The sequence below is a fragment of the Anopheles cruzii genome, chromosome 3 (genome assembly GCF_943734635.1).
Source record: "Anopheles cruzii chromosome 3, idAnoCruzAS_RS32_06, whole genome shotgun sequence".
NCBI classification, from domain to species: Eukaryota; Metazoa; Arthropoda; class Insecta; order Diptera; family Culicidae; genus Anopheles; species Anopheles cruzii.
The window spans coordinates 79,607,428-79,629,807 of record NC_069145.1 but is presented as its reverse complement, the minus strand read 5'-3'; the positions used below and the strand labels follow the sequence as shown (position 1 = coordinate 79,629,807).

Below are 22,380 nucleotides of genomic sequence, written 5' to 3'. Positions count from 1 at the left end.
GTAGCCCCGGCAACCTTTTCGAAAGGTCACACTATCCTTGTGCTTCGTTTCCTGGCACAGTTTGCTTTCTGATTCACGTTATTATGTGGCATTATTTCTGGGGGGTAAACTACAGGGTTATTTTCCGGAAGACGCTGTATTCATCCCCTGTCTTCCTAACTGAGCTACAGTGAATAAAATGAAGGTCATCGTGTTTTCAATATGATTCCTTTCCCATTACCGTAACGATTACCGCGTTTCGAAAGCAAAGCAGCTCAACAGTGCGAACGGCAGCCTTACGATCCGCATTTGCACGTTTTTGATTTTTTTATTTTTCTGAACGAGAGTCACGTAAACGTCAACCGGAACTGACGAGCTTCTCGTTTGTAAAAGGGCTTCATTAAAATTAACCAGACGAGCACGCGCGGGGCATTTACCCAGAAAACCTGACTCTGCCGACCATGCGATAAAAGCGTGGAATTAAATACCACTCCACATCCTGGCAACGCTGCTGACGGGAGCAAGCAAGTTCCTACTACTTTGTTGCTTAAATCTTCTTCACATAAACATACTTGATCCGCCTGAAGTGGTACTGTCTGAACGGGTGGTACTTTCTCTCATTCTCTCGTATCCTTTTACCGGACCATCCGCTATGCGCTAACAATGCGCTATTAACCGAAGGCTAGCGTAGCCTTTGATCCCTGCGACAAAACTAAAAATGGCCGCCAGTTCAAACAATGTTTTCAAAATTAAATACTATTGGCTAACCATCTCAAGGAGCTGTCATTAATATGCGTTTATGGTTACCAACGCTACGCCTACTGAAGGTAGACTAAATAAGTGTTCGGTGAACTCTGTTCGAACAATTCCCCACTGTGTGAGAAGAAAATTTCACTACTTTAACTCACGAAACTCAACATTTGAAAACCTATTCCATCGGAATGTACTGTTACTAATGCGGTAAAGGCGAATTTCTCGGAATCTCTAACGGAATGCGAAACGAGCGTTGCAACCCTTTTTTATTTTTTGTTTCATTCTCATTCTTTTGTGGCTAATCGAGCAATTATTATACTATGGACTGTCTCGCTGTTGGCATTTAGTTGCGCTGTTGCGCTACTTAAAGCTGATCGGATTTTCCAGGAACCGTGATCAGCCTGATGTTGTGGAAAATTGCAATTCCATGTGCCGATTGTAGTCGTTGCTCGCGCCATTCGGTTAAACTGTTTGGTCTACTTTTTACATGCGGTTGGCTTGCGTACTTATAAAGGACGTATCGGTTTTTTTGGGCTACTAGCACTAACTGACAAAAGAATGTGCTCTCGAAATTGGTGACAAGTTGCGACAGTTCTTCGTCGCCAGCCAGCACTCTTCTATCGCGGGGATTATGATGAGTATCGTTCAAACAAATCGTCGCACCATTCGGTCCTTCGGATTGGTAGTGGACGCGATCGTCCCCTTTCGTTCTGCTTCCCGGACTGGCACGAAATGAAGCGTCAGCTTGAGCGGCGGCGGTGCCACTGAATTAATGAAAACCCGCTGCTCGACGCTGTTACGCAAGGACAAAACAGAAGGATCGTTCCGGAGATGGATCGTTACAAAAAGCCGTTCATCCCTGTTGGCTACGGTTCCGTTTATCAGTTCCCGCCATCCTCCCGGGCCAGAACGGGGGGCTAGAACCCGCTCCGAATAATCAGATACCATTTGGCTCGGTCTCGTCGCGCAGGACGGTCGCCGTCGTACAGAGCCATCGCAGCGCGTCATCGTTGGTCTAGCTCGGGCCTCGGCCTCGCTGGCTTGGGTATGGTTTAGAAATTTTTAGCACGTAATAAATTATTATTCTACTGTTATTTAATCCACAGCGCCAGCGACCGTCATGCTCTGGCCCGTGCGAGCATCCCCGGCTTCGCTTGAATTTCTGGCATTTTTTCTGTGGCTCGGCGAGACTGAACGCAAAAACTGAAGCAACCGGTCCGTCCAATATCATATTTCCCCTTTTGCGTTTCGGTGGTGGTTTGGGGGCCCCGTGGGCAAATAGGACTTTTGCTCGACTTTCATGTTTTTCTGCGTTTCTTTTGGCGCGCGGTAGAAGCATTCTTTCGCTTCCATTACTGCCCAACACCGTGTAATGGGATGAGAACTGATACACCCTTCTTGTGGCACTCTTTTTCTGCATTAAGACCGAAAACATGAGCTCCGATGGAAGGCTACATAAAAATGGCAACTGAATTGGGTGCTTAAGCCATTGAAGTTGAAGCTGTGAGCGTAGGTGCATACAATTTGAATAAAATCTTTGCTATAGTCATGAGGCTAACAGCAGCCACAAAAGGATGTATTGATCGAATGCTTTCGCCCCGCTTTTTCTCGTTTTGCAGTGTTTGGTGTAAATAATAACTTGTACTTCAACAGAATAACGAAACACGCCAACAGCCCTATTTACCAACTTATTTGTTTTAATGAACAGCGCCAACAGTCAACAGTCCATTCGATTCGTTCGCACACAGCAAATATTGCCTCAAACACTCATTGTGGCAGTGTGTGAAAAACTTGTGGCCAACTATCGTCCCCCACGGCACGGCACTCGATCAATTTTTCGCAAAACGGGATCGCAAAACACACACCTGTTGTGGCTGTCTAACCTACGATTAATCTTTCTAAGTGCAGATGCTTGGCGGTTGCATTTGTCCACCAACAGCATCAACGTTGGCCGGCCGGGCCAGGGGGTAAAAATTAATGTTATCATTAAGCTGAAATATTCAACAACTCTCAATCATCGCACGCACCCATTGCGGTCGCCCATTGCAAATGGTGGTGCCGCACCTTCCGCTTCCGATCGATTCCGTGCACGTGTCGTGGGCGCGATAAAATCGAAACAAAAATAAATAACTGATGGCAGCACCGGTGCCGGATCGGAAACTCGGTTCTCCGGACCCCCCCACACACACGGTGGTGCCCCAGCCACTGTTTTGAAGATATTTATTTTCACCGATGATTTATTTCGCTTGCAACCGCGACCTCGCGAACACGGGGGGTGGGCTTACATCAGGGGCCCGCCGTGGCACATACGGCTTCGCGTCAAATGGTATCCTTTATGTGACAAAGTGACAACTTCCACAGCCGACCTTTGTACGCAACACGCTCCACACAAATATGCCGCAAGTTTATCGCGCATCGCGGCGCACAATGGAATCCAGCGGTCCCTGGGTTCGTCGTCGTGCGCTCATGATTAATGATAAAAATATTGATTTTGTAATTAATTCACAAGCGATGAAAAATGGTCAGCAACGTCGGCGGGCGACACCCATCGATGTGCACCGTTTGTCGGTGGTCATATTGCTCGGCGACATATGTTCCGGGTGCGTTTTTATGAATTCGCGACCCAGCCGAGCGTCGAAGTGAGCATTTATCAATCGGACGGACGCACATCGAATATTGGTCTTTTGCGGGTGCTTTTACGATCTCGTTTGGTACCGTCAGTAAGGTCAGCCGTTTTTTCGGAGCATTTTTCGTGCTTCTTCCGATCGCCGAGCTGAGGGGTAAAGCTGTTTAAAGTTTATTTAACATATTGTCCTTTTTCCAGCTTATGAAAATATAGTTTTGATATAATATGAAGCCCGATCCTTTTCTAATTGCAACAGTCAGTCGGGAACCCGATTGAAAATATGGGAAAAATCAATAAAATAAATGCAATATTCTTTTACTTTTTCCATCCATCCACGTGTCGCCTCATCCGGCACAAAAGCAGCCCGCTGCAGCCGTAATGGCGCATATGTAATACACAAAAGTGTGTCCTGCCTAAGTATCAACATATCAGATGTCAATAATGTCATTCATCGTGATGGACAAATTGTTTGCAACTCTCGCTCTAGCTCTCTCGCTGGAACGGTGGAATACGATTGTTCCGCGCAATGTTTGGTTTGAGCGGGATCGGTGGGTTCGGGTGGAGTGTTTGTGTACGTGGGCACCCCGTAATGAGTGGTCAGCATGGAACGAGCCAATGGGGATTAATGAATCATTCGATCGGTTGACCAAACTCGCCTACACCGCGCTGACAAAGGGTGGTTTGACCAGTTTATTGAATAATTACCCTTTAGAACAACCATCAGCACAATGCTCCAGTGGCCCACGGGCACAACATGACGGTTATCTTAGGATCGCCTGAACTAGCGTGGTGTAATTAATATTTCTAACATCAATAAGGGACACGCACACGCACGGTGTCGGCGTCGGACATGATTGATTTATGTTTCGATTGGCACACGAAAAAGCTACGCCCAAGTGGCGAACTAATTTGATCTTTTCGAACATGGTAACGGGTTTTTGGTAACATAAATTGTGATGTTCTTTTATGGTACCCACTTTAGCTTAGCTAGACCTCCATCGAAAGGATTACGCACTTAAGCTTTCATGCACAAATTTTTAAACCCCGAATGCGGTTGAATTAAAACCGCCTGCGTTGTCCCGTTGCTAGGGCGTTACTAGGACGTCACGGTGCGTTGAGTAACCCGCACCCGGTGAAAAAACTTTAATCATACCCAGCCGCCAACGATGACCCCATTTCCAGGCTACCTCTCGCCGGTTGCCATAGCGCCCGGCTCACCGAGGGTTCGGATTGTGAAACTTCCACCCAAAGTCTCCCGGGGGATTAAGCAACAAATTTCGAACATGGCGGCTACGGCCCCTTAAAAGTTCATTCAACAGTTGAACCGCTGGCGTTCTCGTTCTCGGTGTGAAATATTCTCTGCCTATTATGCTGCTGCTTTCATTAGAAAGTTCGAAAAAACCTCGGCCGCCGAACGGCAAATCGAAAGGCCGCAAGCGGCAAGCATTTGAATACATCGGCTTACGCTGCCACCGTTCGTCCGAAGGAGGACCATTTGAATCGCGCCTGGAAGTGGAAATCGAAATGGAAATTCACGGTAAGATCAGTGGCCAAGCCCACGAGCCACGAGCGCGAATGTCTCGCATCACACGCAGATTAAAATTGGTGACTCAGGCGGACGATGGTGGCGACGGCGAAAAGGTATCGGCTTCCGTCGGAAGGCACAGAAGTGGCTGCTGCTGAAGTATTCATAGGTCCGAGGTCCGCCGAGCCGACGAAGAAACAAATGTGAAAATGCGCAATCGAAAGAATGAATTCAAAGCTCCGGGAAATAGGTGAAAACGCGCCGTAACGCACGAAGCGGACCGGAAAATTCCTACCGACGGAGGCCACAAGTTTTCCCGATTCTTTCACTATTTTTCCCGGTCCCATCGTGAACGAAAGAAAAATACCGAACGATCCCGTCGACGTCGAGGTGGGATTATGTCTGACGGAATTCATTTACGCTAATTCCTCCGCCGTACGATGGTCGTGAAAATCCGAGCCGGGCTGAACTGAAAATAAACGTCCAACGAATGGCTCCAATTTTAAGCCCCGTTCCCGCACCGTGGCGGAAACCGCCGTGAGAAAGAGTGTAAAGTTTACGGCCAACACTTACGGTCGCCGAGACGAGAAGTATGTAGCAAAACCTCGGTTTTATGGGCTCTTGGGAGTTTTAATTATCAAAAACCCGACGGGCACGGGCCGCGCCGTGCTTTAAACCGGTTCGATCCGCGCAGACATCGGCACCGGCTACACCGGCTCGGTGGTGTAGCTTCCGTTTCCCTTGAGGCGCTCCTAATCCTCACCATGTCGGTGGCGCGGTCTGCGAGGGGACAATCAGGAACAACATGGCCAGACATAAATTTAATCAAATTACTTCGAACCGAACCGCTGCGTAGGAGAGACTCCACCCGGGGACCGGGAACCGGACCGCAGGGCCCAAGGCACTCCCGGGTTCCCGGGGATCCCATTTCAGGTCCATTACGTTTGATGAAATTATTCGAATGTGATGTTGGACCATGCGACACCGGGCCGAACCGAACCGAAAGGGGGTTTAGCCTCAGGTACCTGGCGGGGGGTCCGGTCCGGCATTAGTGATCATAAAACTCCATTTAGTTTTCTTTTAATTGAAACGTTCGCTAGCCGTAGGCGGCCTGGACTTCACAGGACCACCAGGACCATCATCGTCCGCCGTTGTTAATTAAACACGCAAATCGCGCGATATTATCAATCAATTATAGAGGACCCCCGGGCTCCAGCGTGGCACGCAACAAAATATTTAATTTGTTCTAATGGTGGCGATGTGTTGTTTGAAAAATGTGAAAATTGTGCGTTCCCTTGACGTGGCCAAGAGGCAGCGTAGTCGTTTTACGTTTGCCCCTTCCATTCCTAAGCAGTTGATTCGTTGGAATCGATTGCGAAAGTGGACCACAATCTACGGTCCACTTTAGAACGCACATTTAGACAACGTCAGGATGACAAAATGGCCGCTAACAATAGCTAGTTCTAACCGCACAACCGCCTTTGTGACCACGTGGCGTTGCAAAGTCAAATCTCTATTTGTCCACACCCACAGCACAAAGCAATAAACAAAGGGTTTCCACCGTTTTTTTTTGTTGGTGTTTCGATTTTATTGTACGCCATTACTCGGGGCCTCGGTACAAGAAACTGTAATTCGAACGTCCGCTTCGGCTTCTCGGACGCGGACCTCCGTTTTATGGCTTCGTCTATTAGCAACGGGCGCGACAGGCGAACATGTTTGCCATCCGTAACGGTTTAGCACTCCAAGGGAACAATTTCATGCTTTCGGTTTCGGCCGCGTCTCGCGCGGTGTTGGTTTCAGTGGGCAATAAAAAGCGTCACCGTGCCCGTGGTCAGAATACGGCCCCAATGTCGATTGCGATTCGTCACCGGAAAGCACGTGACAACAGTGCGCTAGGTGCACTGTGCGCGAACGGAACGGCATCCGACGGGTTCCCGGGGGAAATCAACGCCCAAACTGTAATCCACTGTCAGATTAACGAGCTGAGGAGTCATCAACCTGGCCCGTGGACAGTGGACTACACATGCACCAGCCGGTCGCCATTTTGTGGGAGCGAAAGTTTAGCCTTAAGCAGATTATGCGGCGCCCGTTTTTGGAATCGTCCTTGTTAAGGAATCGCTCGGTTTCGGGTGAACGATTATCGGGGTTCGGTTTGTTTTGCCAAATGTGTACGAAACCACCGTCCTTCGACGAACTCCCAGGCCCGGACGTCGCTGTCACAAATCGGATTTGCCGCTCTGCCGAATAAAGAATAAACGGTTCCCACAAATCGCGCAGCAATTGCATTACAATCAGTTCGATAAATATTTTCACAAAGCGCACCGCTTCTGAAGCATCGCAACACTTGTCATTTATCGGAACCGGAATCGGAATGAGGCGCCGCACAATGTGTTCAACCAAAATGGAGTAAAAGTAAAGCCGTCTTCACCGGCTAATTGTTCCGTCCATTTTCTGCTCCATTTTAGTTTTCGGAACCTACAACGGAGCCAAAAGTTCCGACCCCCCGTGTGGCGGTGGTTCGTGACCGACAGTAATGAATAATAATTTTACATCACAATCACAATTATGGCAGCCTCATAAGGCGGTGGCCCCGCTACACCACCCACGCACCCCGGGGACCGAGAAGGGCACACAGTTCATCATCATCGGAAGCGTCTAGGGAATCGCCTTGGCCGGCCCCGGACTGGACAATTTATTGGCAAATGCTCCAACGCGGCACGCAGAGCCAGAGGCAACGTGGCACGACACGCATTAACTAATGAAGAAATTATTCATCCCTCACGGCTGCGCGGCCGGCCACGGCTCCTCCTGGCGGGGCGCTCTAAAAACGCGCCCCGATCGACGGCGCCGGAGTTGCCTTTCAGGTGGCCGGTAAATATTTGCCTTATCAAGAGCCATTCAGAGCGGCCATTCTCTGTCCATCGCCACCGCCACCACCGGCACTGGGGCATGTGCTGTCGATCGTCGCGGTCCCTCCGGACGCGACGTTGAAGTATGGCCGATGTTTAATTACAAAAATGTTTTATTGCCCAACGCGAACAACGACGACAACGACGACGACGGAAGCGGCGTCGGCGACGACGATGGCCCATAACAATCAGCTTATGGTGTTGTGTTTCAGTTTTATACCATTCCGGGACGCCCCCCCTAAGGGCCAGAGAGAGTGCGGTACGGTGGCGGCGGATAAATGTCCGCGCTCAGGCTAATCGTTACTTAATGAACGTTTTCGCTTGAACAGCCCGAGCCGAAGCGAGAGGGCCGCAAAACACTGGTCCCTGCTGTTGAACAAGCGATTGGTAAGCAAATTGTGATCCGGCCGAGTACAGGATAAGCGTCGTCCCCATCGGCAGCCCTAGACATTTGAGCCCTAACATAGAGATAAAGTGGAAAGGAATCCTCAAATATCTTCTGAGTGCTTTCTACAGATAAGTTGTTAACCGTTACCTGTAACGCCGACGGTTGCTATGATAGTTTTCACTCCGATCGTTACACGTTAGGCCAACAGTTTATCAACGCATCGGACAAAAGATTGGCGTTCGGACGGCCCAAACTGGCAACCGTGTTCCGGGCTGATAAAATAATTCAATCCACCGATAAAGAACGTTTTGATTACGGGACGCGCGAAAATGCGTCAGGATCCGAGGACCTTTCGAACCTTTGGCTCGAAAAAGTGATTGAAATTTTATGTACCAGCGCAGCGGCCCAGCCTACTGCGCCTGCAGGGGATCCTTCGCGTCTCTCGATTGACTGACACTTGCTTGGGCTTCGCCTGACAAGTGCCGCAGTTAGCGGCTGTGTGCGACCGGGAGGTCATTTTGCGACCACCATCGGAGTGAGTGAGAGGAAAAATCCGTATCACGAAATCGGGATAACTCATTGCACACTTTTATCGTCCTTCGTGGCTTGGCCCCCGGGTGCCAGTGCCAGGAATGGGCTCGTAAAAACGCACGGCGAGCGAGCGACCGGGCGAGCTCGCATCCGTGTCCGTGTCGCATCGTGTCGCATCGTGATGCGAGATTGTGACAGTTTTTGTCATTTTTACGCCCATCAACTCCACGGTCCACGGGGCACCGGGGCGCGGCCTGTTTAACGACGCGGCGCGGCACATATTCCGCACGCGGCGTTCGTTTATTTAAGCTGTCAATCTACGCGAATGCATGTTGGAATAATAATGATAAGCGCCGGCTGCGTGTGTGCGTGTGGTTCATATATGCATGTGGTTGTCGCTCGGCAAATCGCTCTGCCCCACACACACACATACACACAAACACGGAGCCTTTTTGGCCGGAAATCGAATCGTCACACCGCATCGCATCGGGTGGAAAGAAACAAAACTCCCCGAAGCCCCGGCGGCGGCCCTCCGTTCCGGCCAAATGGACCATCTAAAGGGCACAAAATGTCACATGAAAACGCGAAATCCTTCACATCGCCGCGTTCGCGTTCGCGGGTTACGGCGGCTTTTGGCGTGCAAATTACGGCTGGCGTGATTTTTCGCGATGCCATTATGCCGTCGCGCTCCGATGTCATAAAAATGATCGTCACTCTTCGTGACGGATCGACCGCACACGGACGAGGGACGAGGAAGAGTGCCAACCCCTCCTTATGGCGACTATTGGTAGCTGGCCAGATCGCAGACCTTTTTCCACTGAGGGCAAAGCGATGCTTCATGCTGTGGTCTGGGTGCGATCCATCAAATTGAAATATTTGTTACTCACTCTCGGTGGCAATGAACGGATACACTCAGCTTTCGTGCATTACCTAAAAAGAGAAGCGGAAAAAATATATCTTTAAACATTGGGTTCCGAAAAGAATAAATAATAGGTTGGTCGATAAGTACGAGGGTGACTTCCGACCTATCAACCTGTTCCGTCCTCCGAGCGACATTTTCAGATGAGGAAACAAAATGAAGTCACTTTGGTGCTAGATCAGGATGGTCAAAGCAGCTCCAACTGTTATTCGTGGATCGTCGCCATGGCAACTGCTCAGAAACGCAATGGCAACGTGATGACTACTTGTGCGAACGCGGCAGCCATTGCGAGGAAAACTTGTCTAAATGTTGATTTTGAATGTGACAAAGTCCTTTTTTTGACATGTCCAAAACCTCTGCTATTAAATAGAGGAATAGAGGAATTCAATGGTCATCTAGTGCCGTTTGGTAAGCTCTGGCGATGGTTTTACCGGTAGTTGCAGTATTTTGACGTTGATTATTGGTTCCCAAGGTCCTACGGCCACTTTTAGATTAGGCTACCCAAAATTTCACTTTTAAAATCAAATATTTAAAGACACCCCGATACTCGGTTTTGTCCATTTTTTACAAGAACACTGACATCAACTCACTCAAAACTGCGCCTCAAAACTGGCTGAAAATTTGGTGAGCAACTGTCAGGAAGATTATCAACTAAACTCACTAACTTTCATTTACTTGTGTCTGAAACATATCAACCTCGTACACCATCTAAATTAATTTAGGTTGGAATGGAATATTTGGTATTTTGAATTAAAATCCAAATTTGTACATAACAGATCGGAGCATTAAGTTAGTGACCCTTTAGCTACTTTTAACAATGAACTAATTTCCATTGCACACGAAAAATATCCCACTATTGTAGCATCGATTCTCATTAACCCACGTGTTACAAGGAGGTAGCTACGTTGTGATTTCGCAAAAATCGATACAAACAACGACGCACCGACGCTCCGGCCGTTCCCTCCGATGCTTCTTCCTGCGCGTGAGTTTAAAATCCTTAACACAACGCCCCGGCACCGTCGTCCGGGTCGGGTCATCATCCCCGGCCCGGGCCGTGAACAAACAATATCAGAAACCACGAACCGTCAAACAAATCGGTTGGGTAGCATTTGCTGTTCCGAAGGCTGTAAACCCCGAATGCGGTATCGATTACAACAGTCGGTGTCGTGAGCCGTGTGTCCCGTCCTTAAGGAAGGGGTTTCCGTGACAAAGAGACACCGGCGTAAGACGCCACAAAACGCCCTCCGTCGTGGCTGTCTTACGGGCTGCGATTGATATTTTTCAAACAAATGTCCCTTGGCCCGGTAGATCATCGGGCGGCAGACAACGACGGTTTTGCCTGCCTAACGGACCGGGTCGGCTTCCGGCGCCGGTGGGAGGGTGGGGTTCGAAATGCCGTCGTTGTCACCGTTTGCTGCTGCCCCCCCGCCGCAATCAGCCGCCACAAAATACCCACACAAAAGTCACAGAACCCGCAGCGAGTAACCGGAGCCGGAGCGTGTTTACGAAAGGATTCCTTCCCCTGTTGACAGCCATTTTGGCCGCCCCCCCCCCGCCAGTTGTTTGGCCGCGCGACACCGGCTTTTCTTGGGTTTCCATTTCGCCCACCGTTTCGCCGGCAACGTTTGGCTTCCTCGCGACCGTCCGCGGCTTCGAATTAGAGGAAGACCGCGTTCGCTTTGACAATTCGCTGCGCAGCCATCCTGGTGCTGGGCTGTCGGGTTCCCCCCCCGGGGGCCGTGCACCTCTGGTCCGGGGCGCGTAACACGAAACGTAATCATAATCAAATGATTGTTATCTCTCAACTTTATGAAGCGCGCTCCGTATTTCTTGGAGCTTATACTGCATAAAGCATGGCCTGGGCCAGACCCAGGACCCAGGCTACGATGCCGGATGCCTACACACTGCAGATCACCCGATGCCTTCTTTTGGCCCCGAACGTCTGCTTTTCGGGAGGGGCGTTGGTGTACCCTCGGCCTCGGGCCACGCCCGGTGTTTGCGTGTTATCGACGTTCGGTAGCACCGGAAGGACGGTGCCTTCTTCGCCTGGAGATGATTACGCCACGGAGAGAAATTATCTGATTGGGGCGAACGAACGAAGCGGGCCCACCACCGGGAAAAGGGTAGGATCATCATCGAGAGCCTGGCGCAAGGGTGTCAATACCACAGACAGGAAACACGAAACACTCGCACCCTTCTGCGGTGGGCGTCGGGTTGGGGTTGCTGTGGCCAGAGAGCCGGCACCCCGGCCCTGCCCCCGGTGGTCTTTGCTGGATGCAAAACAATTCCTGCCCGCCCGGATGTACGATGGCGAGAGATGGAGCAACAACTTTCGGGCGGTGCGACGCCCCCCCTGATTCCGATCGTCCGACGGGAGGCGAATTTAAATTGGAATCCGGTACTCCGGGTGTCTTGGCCGCGCCGGGTGGGGTTCTGGAAAAAATTTAATTAAACCCTGTTATTTTACCGAAATTGGCAGTGCCATTACGGGCAGGCCGGGACATCGGCCGGTAGGATCTCTCTCGGTGGTTCAGCTGCATTAGACGAACGGGGCACCCGGGTCTAATGAGAGCAGCCGTTGTACACGTAATTTTCGGATTACACCTGGCGGCCGGCTGGTGGTTTAATTTTGTTTCGGGGTTAAGCAACACGCAGCATGACATCATGTACGGTGTTTATGATTGTCTTTTGTGCAGCAACACACAGAGGGCAATGTAAGAACATAGGGCACTGTGTGTTAAGCTTGTTCCGAAGCGCGTTAGGGTTCTTTTGTGCTCGGGGACGAGCCTATTGTTAGCCTTCGAGGCAATTTTAATTTTAAATTAAAAACTTTGCTGTAAGAAGCAGCCTTCAGCAGCCTTCTTTCTTAAAGGCAACCACCCTCAGGATGCAGTTGTGACAGGGGGGAAGCCAATAGCGAGAAGCGAGAGCGAGTCTCCTGCAGCAACAAGATGTGACTCCCAAACGGCAAACCCCCGACATCGGGCGGATGACAAAAACCGAGTGCGCCACGCTCGTTAGCAGCTAAACTTTCGCCACGATTCAACTTCAACCGTTTTCCGTGCCGTCTATTGGTTTGACGTTTACACCCGTCCGTAAGTCGTTTTTGTTGCCGAGCTGCTCGCCTTCATCGCGTTCATTCCGCCGGGGCCAACAAAAGCGGTATGCGGCGTCTTAATGATTTTATACCTTTTCCACCGCACCGTCAGAGTTTCGTGTTGGGTTCGTGGTCCCTTCAACGGACACGCGGCCGTGGCCACGGCGCGTGGTGCGTTGTTTTCAGTGTTCCACTTCGCTTCCTTCCGGAGCTAAGATCTCCGTTCACACGAAAGGCACGACGATGCGGAAAAAATAGGTACATCGAATGTCAATGCCATCCCCCCGGGTAAAAGGGAGTCGGAAAGTTTGCTGACTTTGCGAAGCCGTCGGGGGTTGTATGCTGAGCTCTCTTCTTCAAGTTGGTCCTTTCAGGTTGAGCGTGGGCGCCAATGAAGAGCACGCGAGACACAATGGACTTTCTCGGAGCCCCGAACGGTCCTCATTTTCCGAGCGACGCTTAAAGACGATTCCGAGGCCCTTAAATGTTCGAACAAAAATTAGTCGCCGGTGGCCAACACTTGGTCTTGTTCTTGAGTAAGTACGGAAACTGTTGCATCTCTTTTGTCACGTTCGTGAATAGTGTTTTTCACTCAAAATGTTTACTAAATATCACATTAAAGAGATCTCCCAAAGCATCTTGAAGCGTTCCGTAAAAAAAGGGGAATGTACAAAAGAACCGCCCGATTCCATCCGCCATTGTCATCCACCACTATCGATCAGCATCTAAGCACCGCGCCGTTCCTCCCACCCCGCTGGTGCCATTAGAAGGCCAATCCATGGCAAGTTATGTTCTCCGCTTTTTGTGACGTCTTTCGAAGCCCAGCCCCAAGCCACCGAAACGGAGCCCATTGAAGGTAATTTTTGCCCGCTCGTTTAACAATCCGAGCCCGTCATAAAAGGGAAAAATGGCTTCGTCACCGTCGACCGGAAGATGCCACAGTCTGCAACCGGGCAGGCCGAGCGCGTTTGCGGTTTTTCCAGGTTCGCGCGGAAACTCCGACTCTCGAAGGATTCGCCTACCACGCGATCGGTATCGCTTTCCCCGCGCGCCAATGGCCTTGCCCATGACGGGGGGAGCGTATCGTGACGCGTTTCTTTTTGTTTAGGTCGTCGGGCGCTGGGGCAAAAAACACGAAGAAAATGGCTCGAACCTTCATTTACGCCACGGCTCCCCAGCAAAGAAGTTGTCGAAGAAAAAAAGCCATGACAGTGCGTAAAATCAGTGGACCATCAAAGTTTTCCCGCACATTAGCCAATTCACGACCAGAGGGCGTGCGATCAATGTGTGTGTGTGATGGTGTGGTTGGCTTTCCGCTTGACCAGCGCCCGGCAGCCTTGGGCAATTGTGTATGAGGAGATAAGCGACCGCAACGAGGACGACGACTGGATGACTTGGCATTCGGCATCCCCCCCGGACACGAACGGAATGATAAGCCACGCTCCGGTGGCGGCCAGTGTCGATTTCCAGGCGATTGTTCGGATCGCATTCGATTCTGCCGGACGATTAAACGTGGTTTCGGCAATTGAAAATGACGGGAACCGTTTCCGGCGAAGCATCCGGAGCCAGGTGAAGACGTGAACCTTCAATCTCCGACATCCGGGATCCATTTTAAATTAATATCCGGCCTCTTGACTCGCTTAAAATTTAATAACTGTCCCAGCAGCACACCAACCGTCCTCAAGAGGACGAAATCAAAAGTCGCTTCGCGACCCTTCGGTGATCATTAAAAACGTGTTAATTCCGGCGCTCCGCTGGGCGCCGGTCGTCACAACGGAAGAAGCCAAGAGGAGGCTATCAATTTAACATTTTTCTCCGTCACCTCAACGCGCGAATCAAAAGCCACCACCGACCGGTTGATGGACACTTGCGCCCGGACACTACCCTGGCCCTGGGCCGGAAATAATCGAAAACGAGACTTAATCCTGCCCTAGCCCTAGCATTCGATGGTTCGGTCTCTCGAGTTCGGTGTTTGTTTTGTGCGCCTTTCGATTTGATTTAATTAGAATTTAATTTCCTATTCCTCTCCGTGCTCCGACGCCGGCACCGAACGATTCGCCGTTCGTTTTTCAGTTCACCAACCGTGGTTCCGTTGCCGTTGCTCATTTTGATTAGCGGGTTTCGGGCAAATATTTATCTTCCAAAAGAATCCGTATCGGAGCGCAAGGCCCAGGCACTGAAGAAAAGATTCCGAAACCGAAACGGAAACGGACGCACCACCAAAGACAGCACACCGAGGACTGGCGCGTCAAGTGTAAATCCTGCGCCTGAAACAACAAACACAACGGGGCCGCGTGGCGCAGCGAGCGAAACTCCTATCGGAATTAAGTGTTTGTGCTTAATCTCGACGAGATTACACGGGAATTAACGGTCCTTAGTGATGGTTGCCAATTGGTCGGCGGGCCGGCCCCAGTTCGGACAAATGAGCGGTCGAATCGCACGGCACCAGCGTGGCGGGACGTGATCTTCCACCGAGTGGCGCGGGGCGTGGCGCGGAGCGACAAATAAATTGACCACATTAAATCGATTAAGATAAGACCTGATGCCACCGGGACCACCGGAGGGAGTTTGGGCAAATGGTCGAAACTTTGAGGCACCATTTAGCTGGACCAGGAGCAGCAAGTTCGGAGCAAGTGCTGATCCCGGATTCGGAACGGCTGTGCTGTGCTGCTAATCTGCGGCACATTGCAACACGTAAATCTAACTCGGGGCCGGGCCGCGGGCCAGACAAATCGAGCTGAACCGCAGCGGGCAGCCACCGAGCGGAATGGAACGGAAAATGTTTGGGTAAATATTTTCTCCAAAATAATGAGTTTGTGTTGCTTTTTGCGAGCGAGCAAGAGCATTAGGAAGTGCTAAGCCCGGTGTTAGGATTACAGTAGGTTTCAGCTCAGCGGCCTAATACTCGACCAAAGCGGTCTTAATTGAAAGTAAGTACATTAGCAGCAGACTTTTGGTTTTTCAGCAATCCGCTCGACCTGTGAGATCCAACCTGAATATGTTGCCTCACAACACAAGCCACACACTGCTTTTGACACACTTCATAAGTCAAACGAATCCACCCTGAGTATTGCCCTGAAATCGCGGACCCCTATACAAGGTCCCTGGCATTCATGACGCGTACCACACGCAACCAACCACCCAACGGACCGGCAACTGTTGCTGTCGAAAAAGCGAAAAAAAACTGTTGATTTTCCGTTGAAAGCAAATGGGTTTTTGCGTGCCAACTCGTGACCGCGGAAGCGGCGTGACGGCCGTTACGGGGGTTTGCGTGCTCACGATTCGATTCCTTATCGCTCGGCAAAGCCACGGTATCGGTTTCCGGGGAAGACATACCCGTTTACCCGGCGCGACGGGTGAGTGAGCGGAACCGTGGCGGAAGTTATCTCAAACTATGAACTATGCTGATGGCGAACAGGGAAACTAATAGGCCACTCGACGACGACCACGACGACGACGGCGTATCGGTCAATAAAATCACGTTTACGATTGCTTGCTCGCAGCCTTGTATCTTGTGTGCCATTCGACGACGACGACCGGAGACGCCCGTTTCCTGACAAATGACCTACGGGCTCGGCCCGTTCGTCGATAGCCCGTTGAAGTAACGACGGCAAAAGCTTCGAAAAGCCGGGGAAAAAACGAAACGAAACAAAGCTCCAAAATGCCAACCCGTCACCGGCGTCGTCGTCGTCATCAAGCAAATTCCTTTCGTTCCGATCTCCGGCAAATAAATCGTCCCGGTACTGGGTATCAAGATAGCCGCCTCGTTTTCGGGTACACGACGGCGGCAGCGGCTATCGTTATTAATTTGGACAACAGTTTTCGTACCGTGATCCGTTTATCCTTTCCCGGGGAACGCCACCGGGAACGGTGGCCTCGCCGAAAATACCACAAAACATATTTCATTCGCTGCAGCGGCAGCAGCACCGCACCAGAGCGCCGACAACGAACCATGCTGGAGTGGAGCATTAGATCATAATTTTCATCAATCATTGTCATTAGATTGCTTTTATAGGAAAATAATACTGGCACAGCGCAAAAATGGAAGAAGTCACCTCGAAGACGACGACGACGACGTTCCTTCAGCAAGTCTTACAACACGCGGCGAAACCGTAGCACCGAAATACGAGACGGATTCCGTACTGTGGAACCGTTCCAGATTTAGACTAGCACGGGGAGCACCCTCGCTGTCTGCCGAGAATAAACCCGAGGAATTCGTTGACGACGTCGAGCGTACGGTTCGGGGAGGGTGATGAAAAATCGATCGCCTGTCCCGCGCGAAAGGTGGAAAGGACTGTAGCTGGAGCGCATCGTCCTCGCTCCCGAGAGCTCGCATGTCTCGCAAAAAGTGATGTTAATTTTTCATCCCACGGCACGGGTCTTATCTCACAGTGAGGAGGAGGTAGAGCGTGGAGGAAGTGCTACGCGGCGCAACATGTGGTGAAATCAGACGCATGAAATGTCTGTAAAATTATGCCCGTAGTCGTAATGAGTAACGCCGACGAATTTCCCGTCATTACGCCCCGTACGACTTGTGGAATGTATAACGGGCTCTACTGATGGTAGTTTTAAAGAGTTTTTCCCCCGAAAAAAGGCACGCACTCGTGTCGGCAACATAACCACACTAACGGCCAACGAATTCAAAACGGAGCCTTGCAATATTTATTCGACAAATTGTTTCCCCACAGTTCCTCCGCGGCCGCTTTTCCAATCGGTCGATGATTGGCCAGCGTTGCCCGACGATGCCTCCGGTGGTCCCTCTCGTAAACAATTCACCGTCAATCACAGGTAAATGTGTTTATCGTCAGTTGGTTAATAATCGGCTGGTGGATGATTTATGAGCCGATCGAACCGCGGGTCCGTAGGCCCGGCGCGCGCACAAGACAGCGGACGCCGACGCCGATATGCCGAATTATTTTATCATCATTATCCGCGTCGTGTTGTGTGCGGTACAACTCGCTCCCGTTCGTTTGCTTTTATTTTTTTCCTATGTCCTCCGTTTCATGTCCCATTTGTGTGTACAGTGTGCGGCTTCCTGGGCACGGTCCGTTGACTGTTGCCGTGTCGTTGCCGGGCGCACGTGTCGCTCCCGAACCACCCGACAACCCGGAGAAACCGATACGGGTCGGACTGTCAGCGGCCGGTGCTGGGCTCGAACATCATCTAATATCAGCCCACCAAACAGGCCTGACACTCCGTGTGTGTGTGCGACTGCCAGCTTTGATTCAATTGGCCATTTTTCTTCGTCCATAACATTCCACCGCACAGCGAAGGTTCCCGAGTTGTTGTCCCCCCCCGCCCCAGGACCCGTTCGTTTGATTTGTGCTGCACCGATACATTCCTTCCATGTTCAATTGAATAGTTTATCAGTGTTGAAAGCACAGACCCGAAAACAAAGAGTTTAAGCGACGTCCACGTCCGCCCGGAGCTCCTCTTTCGTGCGCCGCCGAGTTATGTATTTTGCTGGGGAATTTTGTTAGAGACGGTGCCACCACCACCACCAGCAGCGACAGCAGCAGCATGTTAAATGTTCCGCTCGGCATGTCGACCCTCTGCTTTCGGCAGCTCTATTAGCAAGCATCGAGAACGGTACACTCGGAGGGGGTCGAAGCGTTTCGGGCTAGTGGAGGCGCCTGGTTGTTTGTGGAATGTACCGGTTGAGCTGATCGTTTAATAGTACAAGAGTATTGGGGCACGGAAAAAAAGAGGACCTCTAAAGGTATTCCTGATTGGAAGACAGGACCCACAGTGAGTTGGGGGCCGGTAGAATCGCAATTTTTATGTTAAAAAATGGTACTTTTCTGAAATCACAGTAAGCTGATTGGAATGGAAAAGGTCCCTGAATGAACTAGTTTTATTTTAAACTCTTTATCGATGTGTGCTTCGATTGTTTGTCGACCAATCGAGAGCACCATAGACTGGCACCGTTTTTTGACCTTAGATCATAGTCACCGTTGAACCCAAAGAAGTTCAGTGCAAGTGAAATAAAAATGGCTTCAAATAAGCCCCACTCATACATTATACCGAAACCCTAGCCAAAAAGCGCAATGTGGATTGCAGCGCAAAGCGAGGACGGTCGGTGACCATTTGTTAGTTTAATTAGCGCCGTGCCGAGTTATTCTACACTCTTTTTTATTAAGTGCTGCCGTACGCCCAAACGTTCGTTGGTGGTGGTGATGGTGGCTCATTAAAAATTTGTTCGACGCCACCGAAGAGTACATAACCATTCCGGCGGTCGAGCAGCTCGAAATCCGTCAGCTCTCTTCAATGGCACGTACCGGGGCAGCCAGTCAGCCCGCCAGCCCACCAGCCGGCCAGCCGGTATCGCGTTACAAGCCAACATCAAATGGCAGCCCATAACGATTAATGAGATCCTTTTTGCTCCGCACACAACCCATTGTTCGCCTGTGTGCGTAACCGGCAGCCGTCGGAGCATAACGACGCTGGCAGGGGTCCGCTCATGTGGTCCTCGCTGCCGTCATTAATTAGCCATCTAAAATAACTCCGGGCTGCCGATCCGGGGGTGCGGAAGAAAAAGTTGTCCACTTATCAGCACGACAGCTTCCACAGCAGCGGCGTACGGGTAATGAGAGAATTCTTCCAAGTTTGCCCAGCGCGGCCATCTGGCCACATATTGGCAACGGCGTCAGCCGGTGTATCGGCAACATATCGACCGCATTGCAGGTGTTCCGCTCTGGTGAGCCTTTTGTCAGACGCCGGCGTTCAACAACCGGTAAACACCGGACGCCGTGCTATTCGCTTTGAACCGGAACCAAGTGAATCTCGGTAGTCCTTCAACAACCAAAAGAACGTACTGTTTGTCAGCACTCGAAAGTTTGATTTGAAATTCTTCGTCGAAACGGAGCAAGCGCTCTGTAATTATGAAGCCTATTAATATGCCTCTCGGATTCCTACTTTCATGTGAAAACGTACTACGAAAGATTATATTTGGTAAGAAGAATGTTGCCTCAGTCACTAGCAGACTGTTGCTCTATTTTAGGACGCCATTGTTCGTGGAAATCGGGTGCAATTATTATCAACGCGTGGCTTGACGTAGCGTCCTGAAGTCTAATAATAGTCCGTAGGGCTTCATATTCGTGTGCCCTTGCTTCGACAGCGCACCTATAGCATATGGTTCCTAGGCGCCCCAAAACCCCTTAATTATCTGGTCCGGGTCGACTGGCGCATCGACGTGACGCCGACGATAACATCCAAACTTGTTGACCTAGAAACGACAAGAAAATTACAGACCATTACGTATTTACGGTGCTTTCACATTGAAAAGTTCACGTGACCAAAATGTCTCCTCTGTGGCCTTCTGTTAGGAATTCAGGACTAAACTTTTAAACACAACACACTAAACTCCACGCACAGCAGTCTCTATCGACACCTGCCCGTGATATATTTTACTTGTTACGATGCCCGGCGAGGCAGGGTTTGAATCCAAATTCGACGGAACAGCCTTCAGATTGTGATGTGACAGGACAGGCCCTGGAGCTGCTCCCCGACCGATGTGTGAATGTGTGGAAGATAAATTGAATCGTGTGCTCTCTGCCCGTGCCAGGTGCCAGCGTATCAGCGTCATTCTCCGGCCAACGGTCTCACCACAACAAACCACAAGAAATACCAGAAATAATCCCGAAGCGATGAAATAATAACCATTTCGTCGGGCGCCACTCGGGTGTCTGAACCACGGACACTCTCCCCTGGAAGAGGTATTCCCTGGACACACAGAGAAAAGGGAACCGGAACCATCCAGCCCCACCGACGGGCAAAAGGGCTCTCGCTGGCGAATGAAGTATCTGTGGCCGTTGCGTTTGTGATAATACAGTGAATAATCTATTATGTGGCTGGCGTTTCCGGGAGGGCCGGGTCCTTGGTCCGGTCCCAACCGGGCGAGTGAGCGCGCTGGTTTATTTGAATATAAATCTTCTTTAATGTACTTATCTACTTACGGACACTCCTGGCCGGGCTTTTTGGGGCTAAGGATTGCTTCCGAGTGTTTTTGCTGCTGACCCCCCGGTGAGAAGCCAGCCAGTAAATCACCCCGTTTTTGAGCTGAGAACATCAAAAAGGTTCTCCAATCGTTCGATATGGCCCAAACCAAGCGGACGACACATCGGTTACATCGGTTAAATGTAGGGACCCAATTTCACTGCTTTCATTACAAGTTATTGAATATTATCGGTAGCTGCAAAACCCAATTGAAATCCAAGGAAACGGAACCAAGATGGAACGTTTCAGAGCAGCTCATTAAACTCGGAACACCTTGAGGTCGTGTCGTAAGTTTACAGACCACTCAAACGGAATATTGATTCAGGATGCGGCCGGATCTGTGAATCGAACACAACACAATAAGTAGCCGAGATGAATTAAATTTCAATTTGGCGTCTACCGGTGGGCTGCGAAGCGAACTAGCTCCCGTACGGTACGAACAAAGGAGTGCAGCCCACAGGTTACACTGTGGACTTTTAGATCTTCCCATCGGAAACTCGTCATCAAACAATACACTCGCACTCGGGGCGTGTGGTGGGATTAGTGTAATGAAAATTTTGCATTCCGTCTCTGAGACAGAGTGAGTCTGAGTGATACGTTAAGCTACACTTTGTCAGCTTCGTCGTATGCAACATCAAGCAGGCTTTGGACTATCGACCAACATCAAACGCAGCAACCGTTCGCTCCGAATCCCTAATGCTCAATTGAACACGTTCCGAGAAATCGTCACTGAATGTCTTTTGAATTGAAAATACAACGGAGACCGACTACGTAGTCGAAACCGTGAACCACTGCGACGTTTATCTTTGTGAAGCACATCTTTCCGGCCGCTTCCTACACACACGGTTGGAATTTCTCCGCACTTTGAGCTACTCTAGGAACTATTCCGACGATAGCTGCTAGCGTAATTTGTTGATAATTTCACATTCAGTACATTCAACACACTCACCTGTCATCGTAGACGAATCCCGCGTTCAGTGTGTTGATGTAGAGCACGAAGGCCAGCGTGCAACAGCCCAAACTAACGTAATCCATGCTGAAACGAGAACCGGAGAGAGAGCGAGAAAGTTCGATTACTAACCGACCAGAAGGTTCATTTCGGTGATTGCACAGAGCGCTGGCCACCGAGTTTTCCAATTCCCAAAATGTTCTTTCACGCACTCGACGCTGCTTTCAGGCTTTGCATTTATCGATTTTAGATTAAAAGCCAGCCGGCTCGGACCAACACCCCCAGTTATCGTGCGTTTGGATGGTAAGGATCAGAATTATTTCAGGCAACAGGTTCCGGTCGGACCGCGGCCGGAGTGTTCCGGCCACCCTTCACATTTTACACCAGCCGAGAGAGGCTCGGTTCGAGGCATTTGATGGCCATTTACCGTATGGAATGACAGCGTGGAGAATCAGCGTGCAATTGGAAATCGATCAGCCGCGCCGAGGTCCGTCGGGCGAATGGACGAGGATTAGCTTTTTTGCGACAAGCCCGATGGGGGGTTCAGCCTTCGGAACGCTGGCACTTATTTCTTCCGGCCCACTAGCACAGATTATCGTAATTAAATTCGTATCGAAATTCAATTTATGCACAATTTTGCAACGGCACTCGGCTCAGGGCCGGACGGCGGCACCACGGACACCAGAACGGACACGGGCAGCCGGTTTGA

The 22,380-nt window shown here is 50.5% G+C and overlaps 1 protein-coding gene across 1 annotated transcript in view; it reads right to left on the bottom strand.

Annotated features, from left to right (window-relative positions):
- The window catches only part of LOC128271083 (protein O-mannosyl-transferase TMTC2), a 101,196-nt gene that overhangs the window by 70,612 nt on the left and 8,204 nt on the right, over positions 1-22,380 (bottom strand). Inside the window, exon 2 of the mRNA XM_053008519.1 lies at positions 21,672-21,758. Coding sequence (XP_052864479.1) covers positions 21,672-21,758 — 87 coding nt within the window. The remainder of the gene's footprint in view (positions 1-21,671; positions 21,759-22,380) is intronic.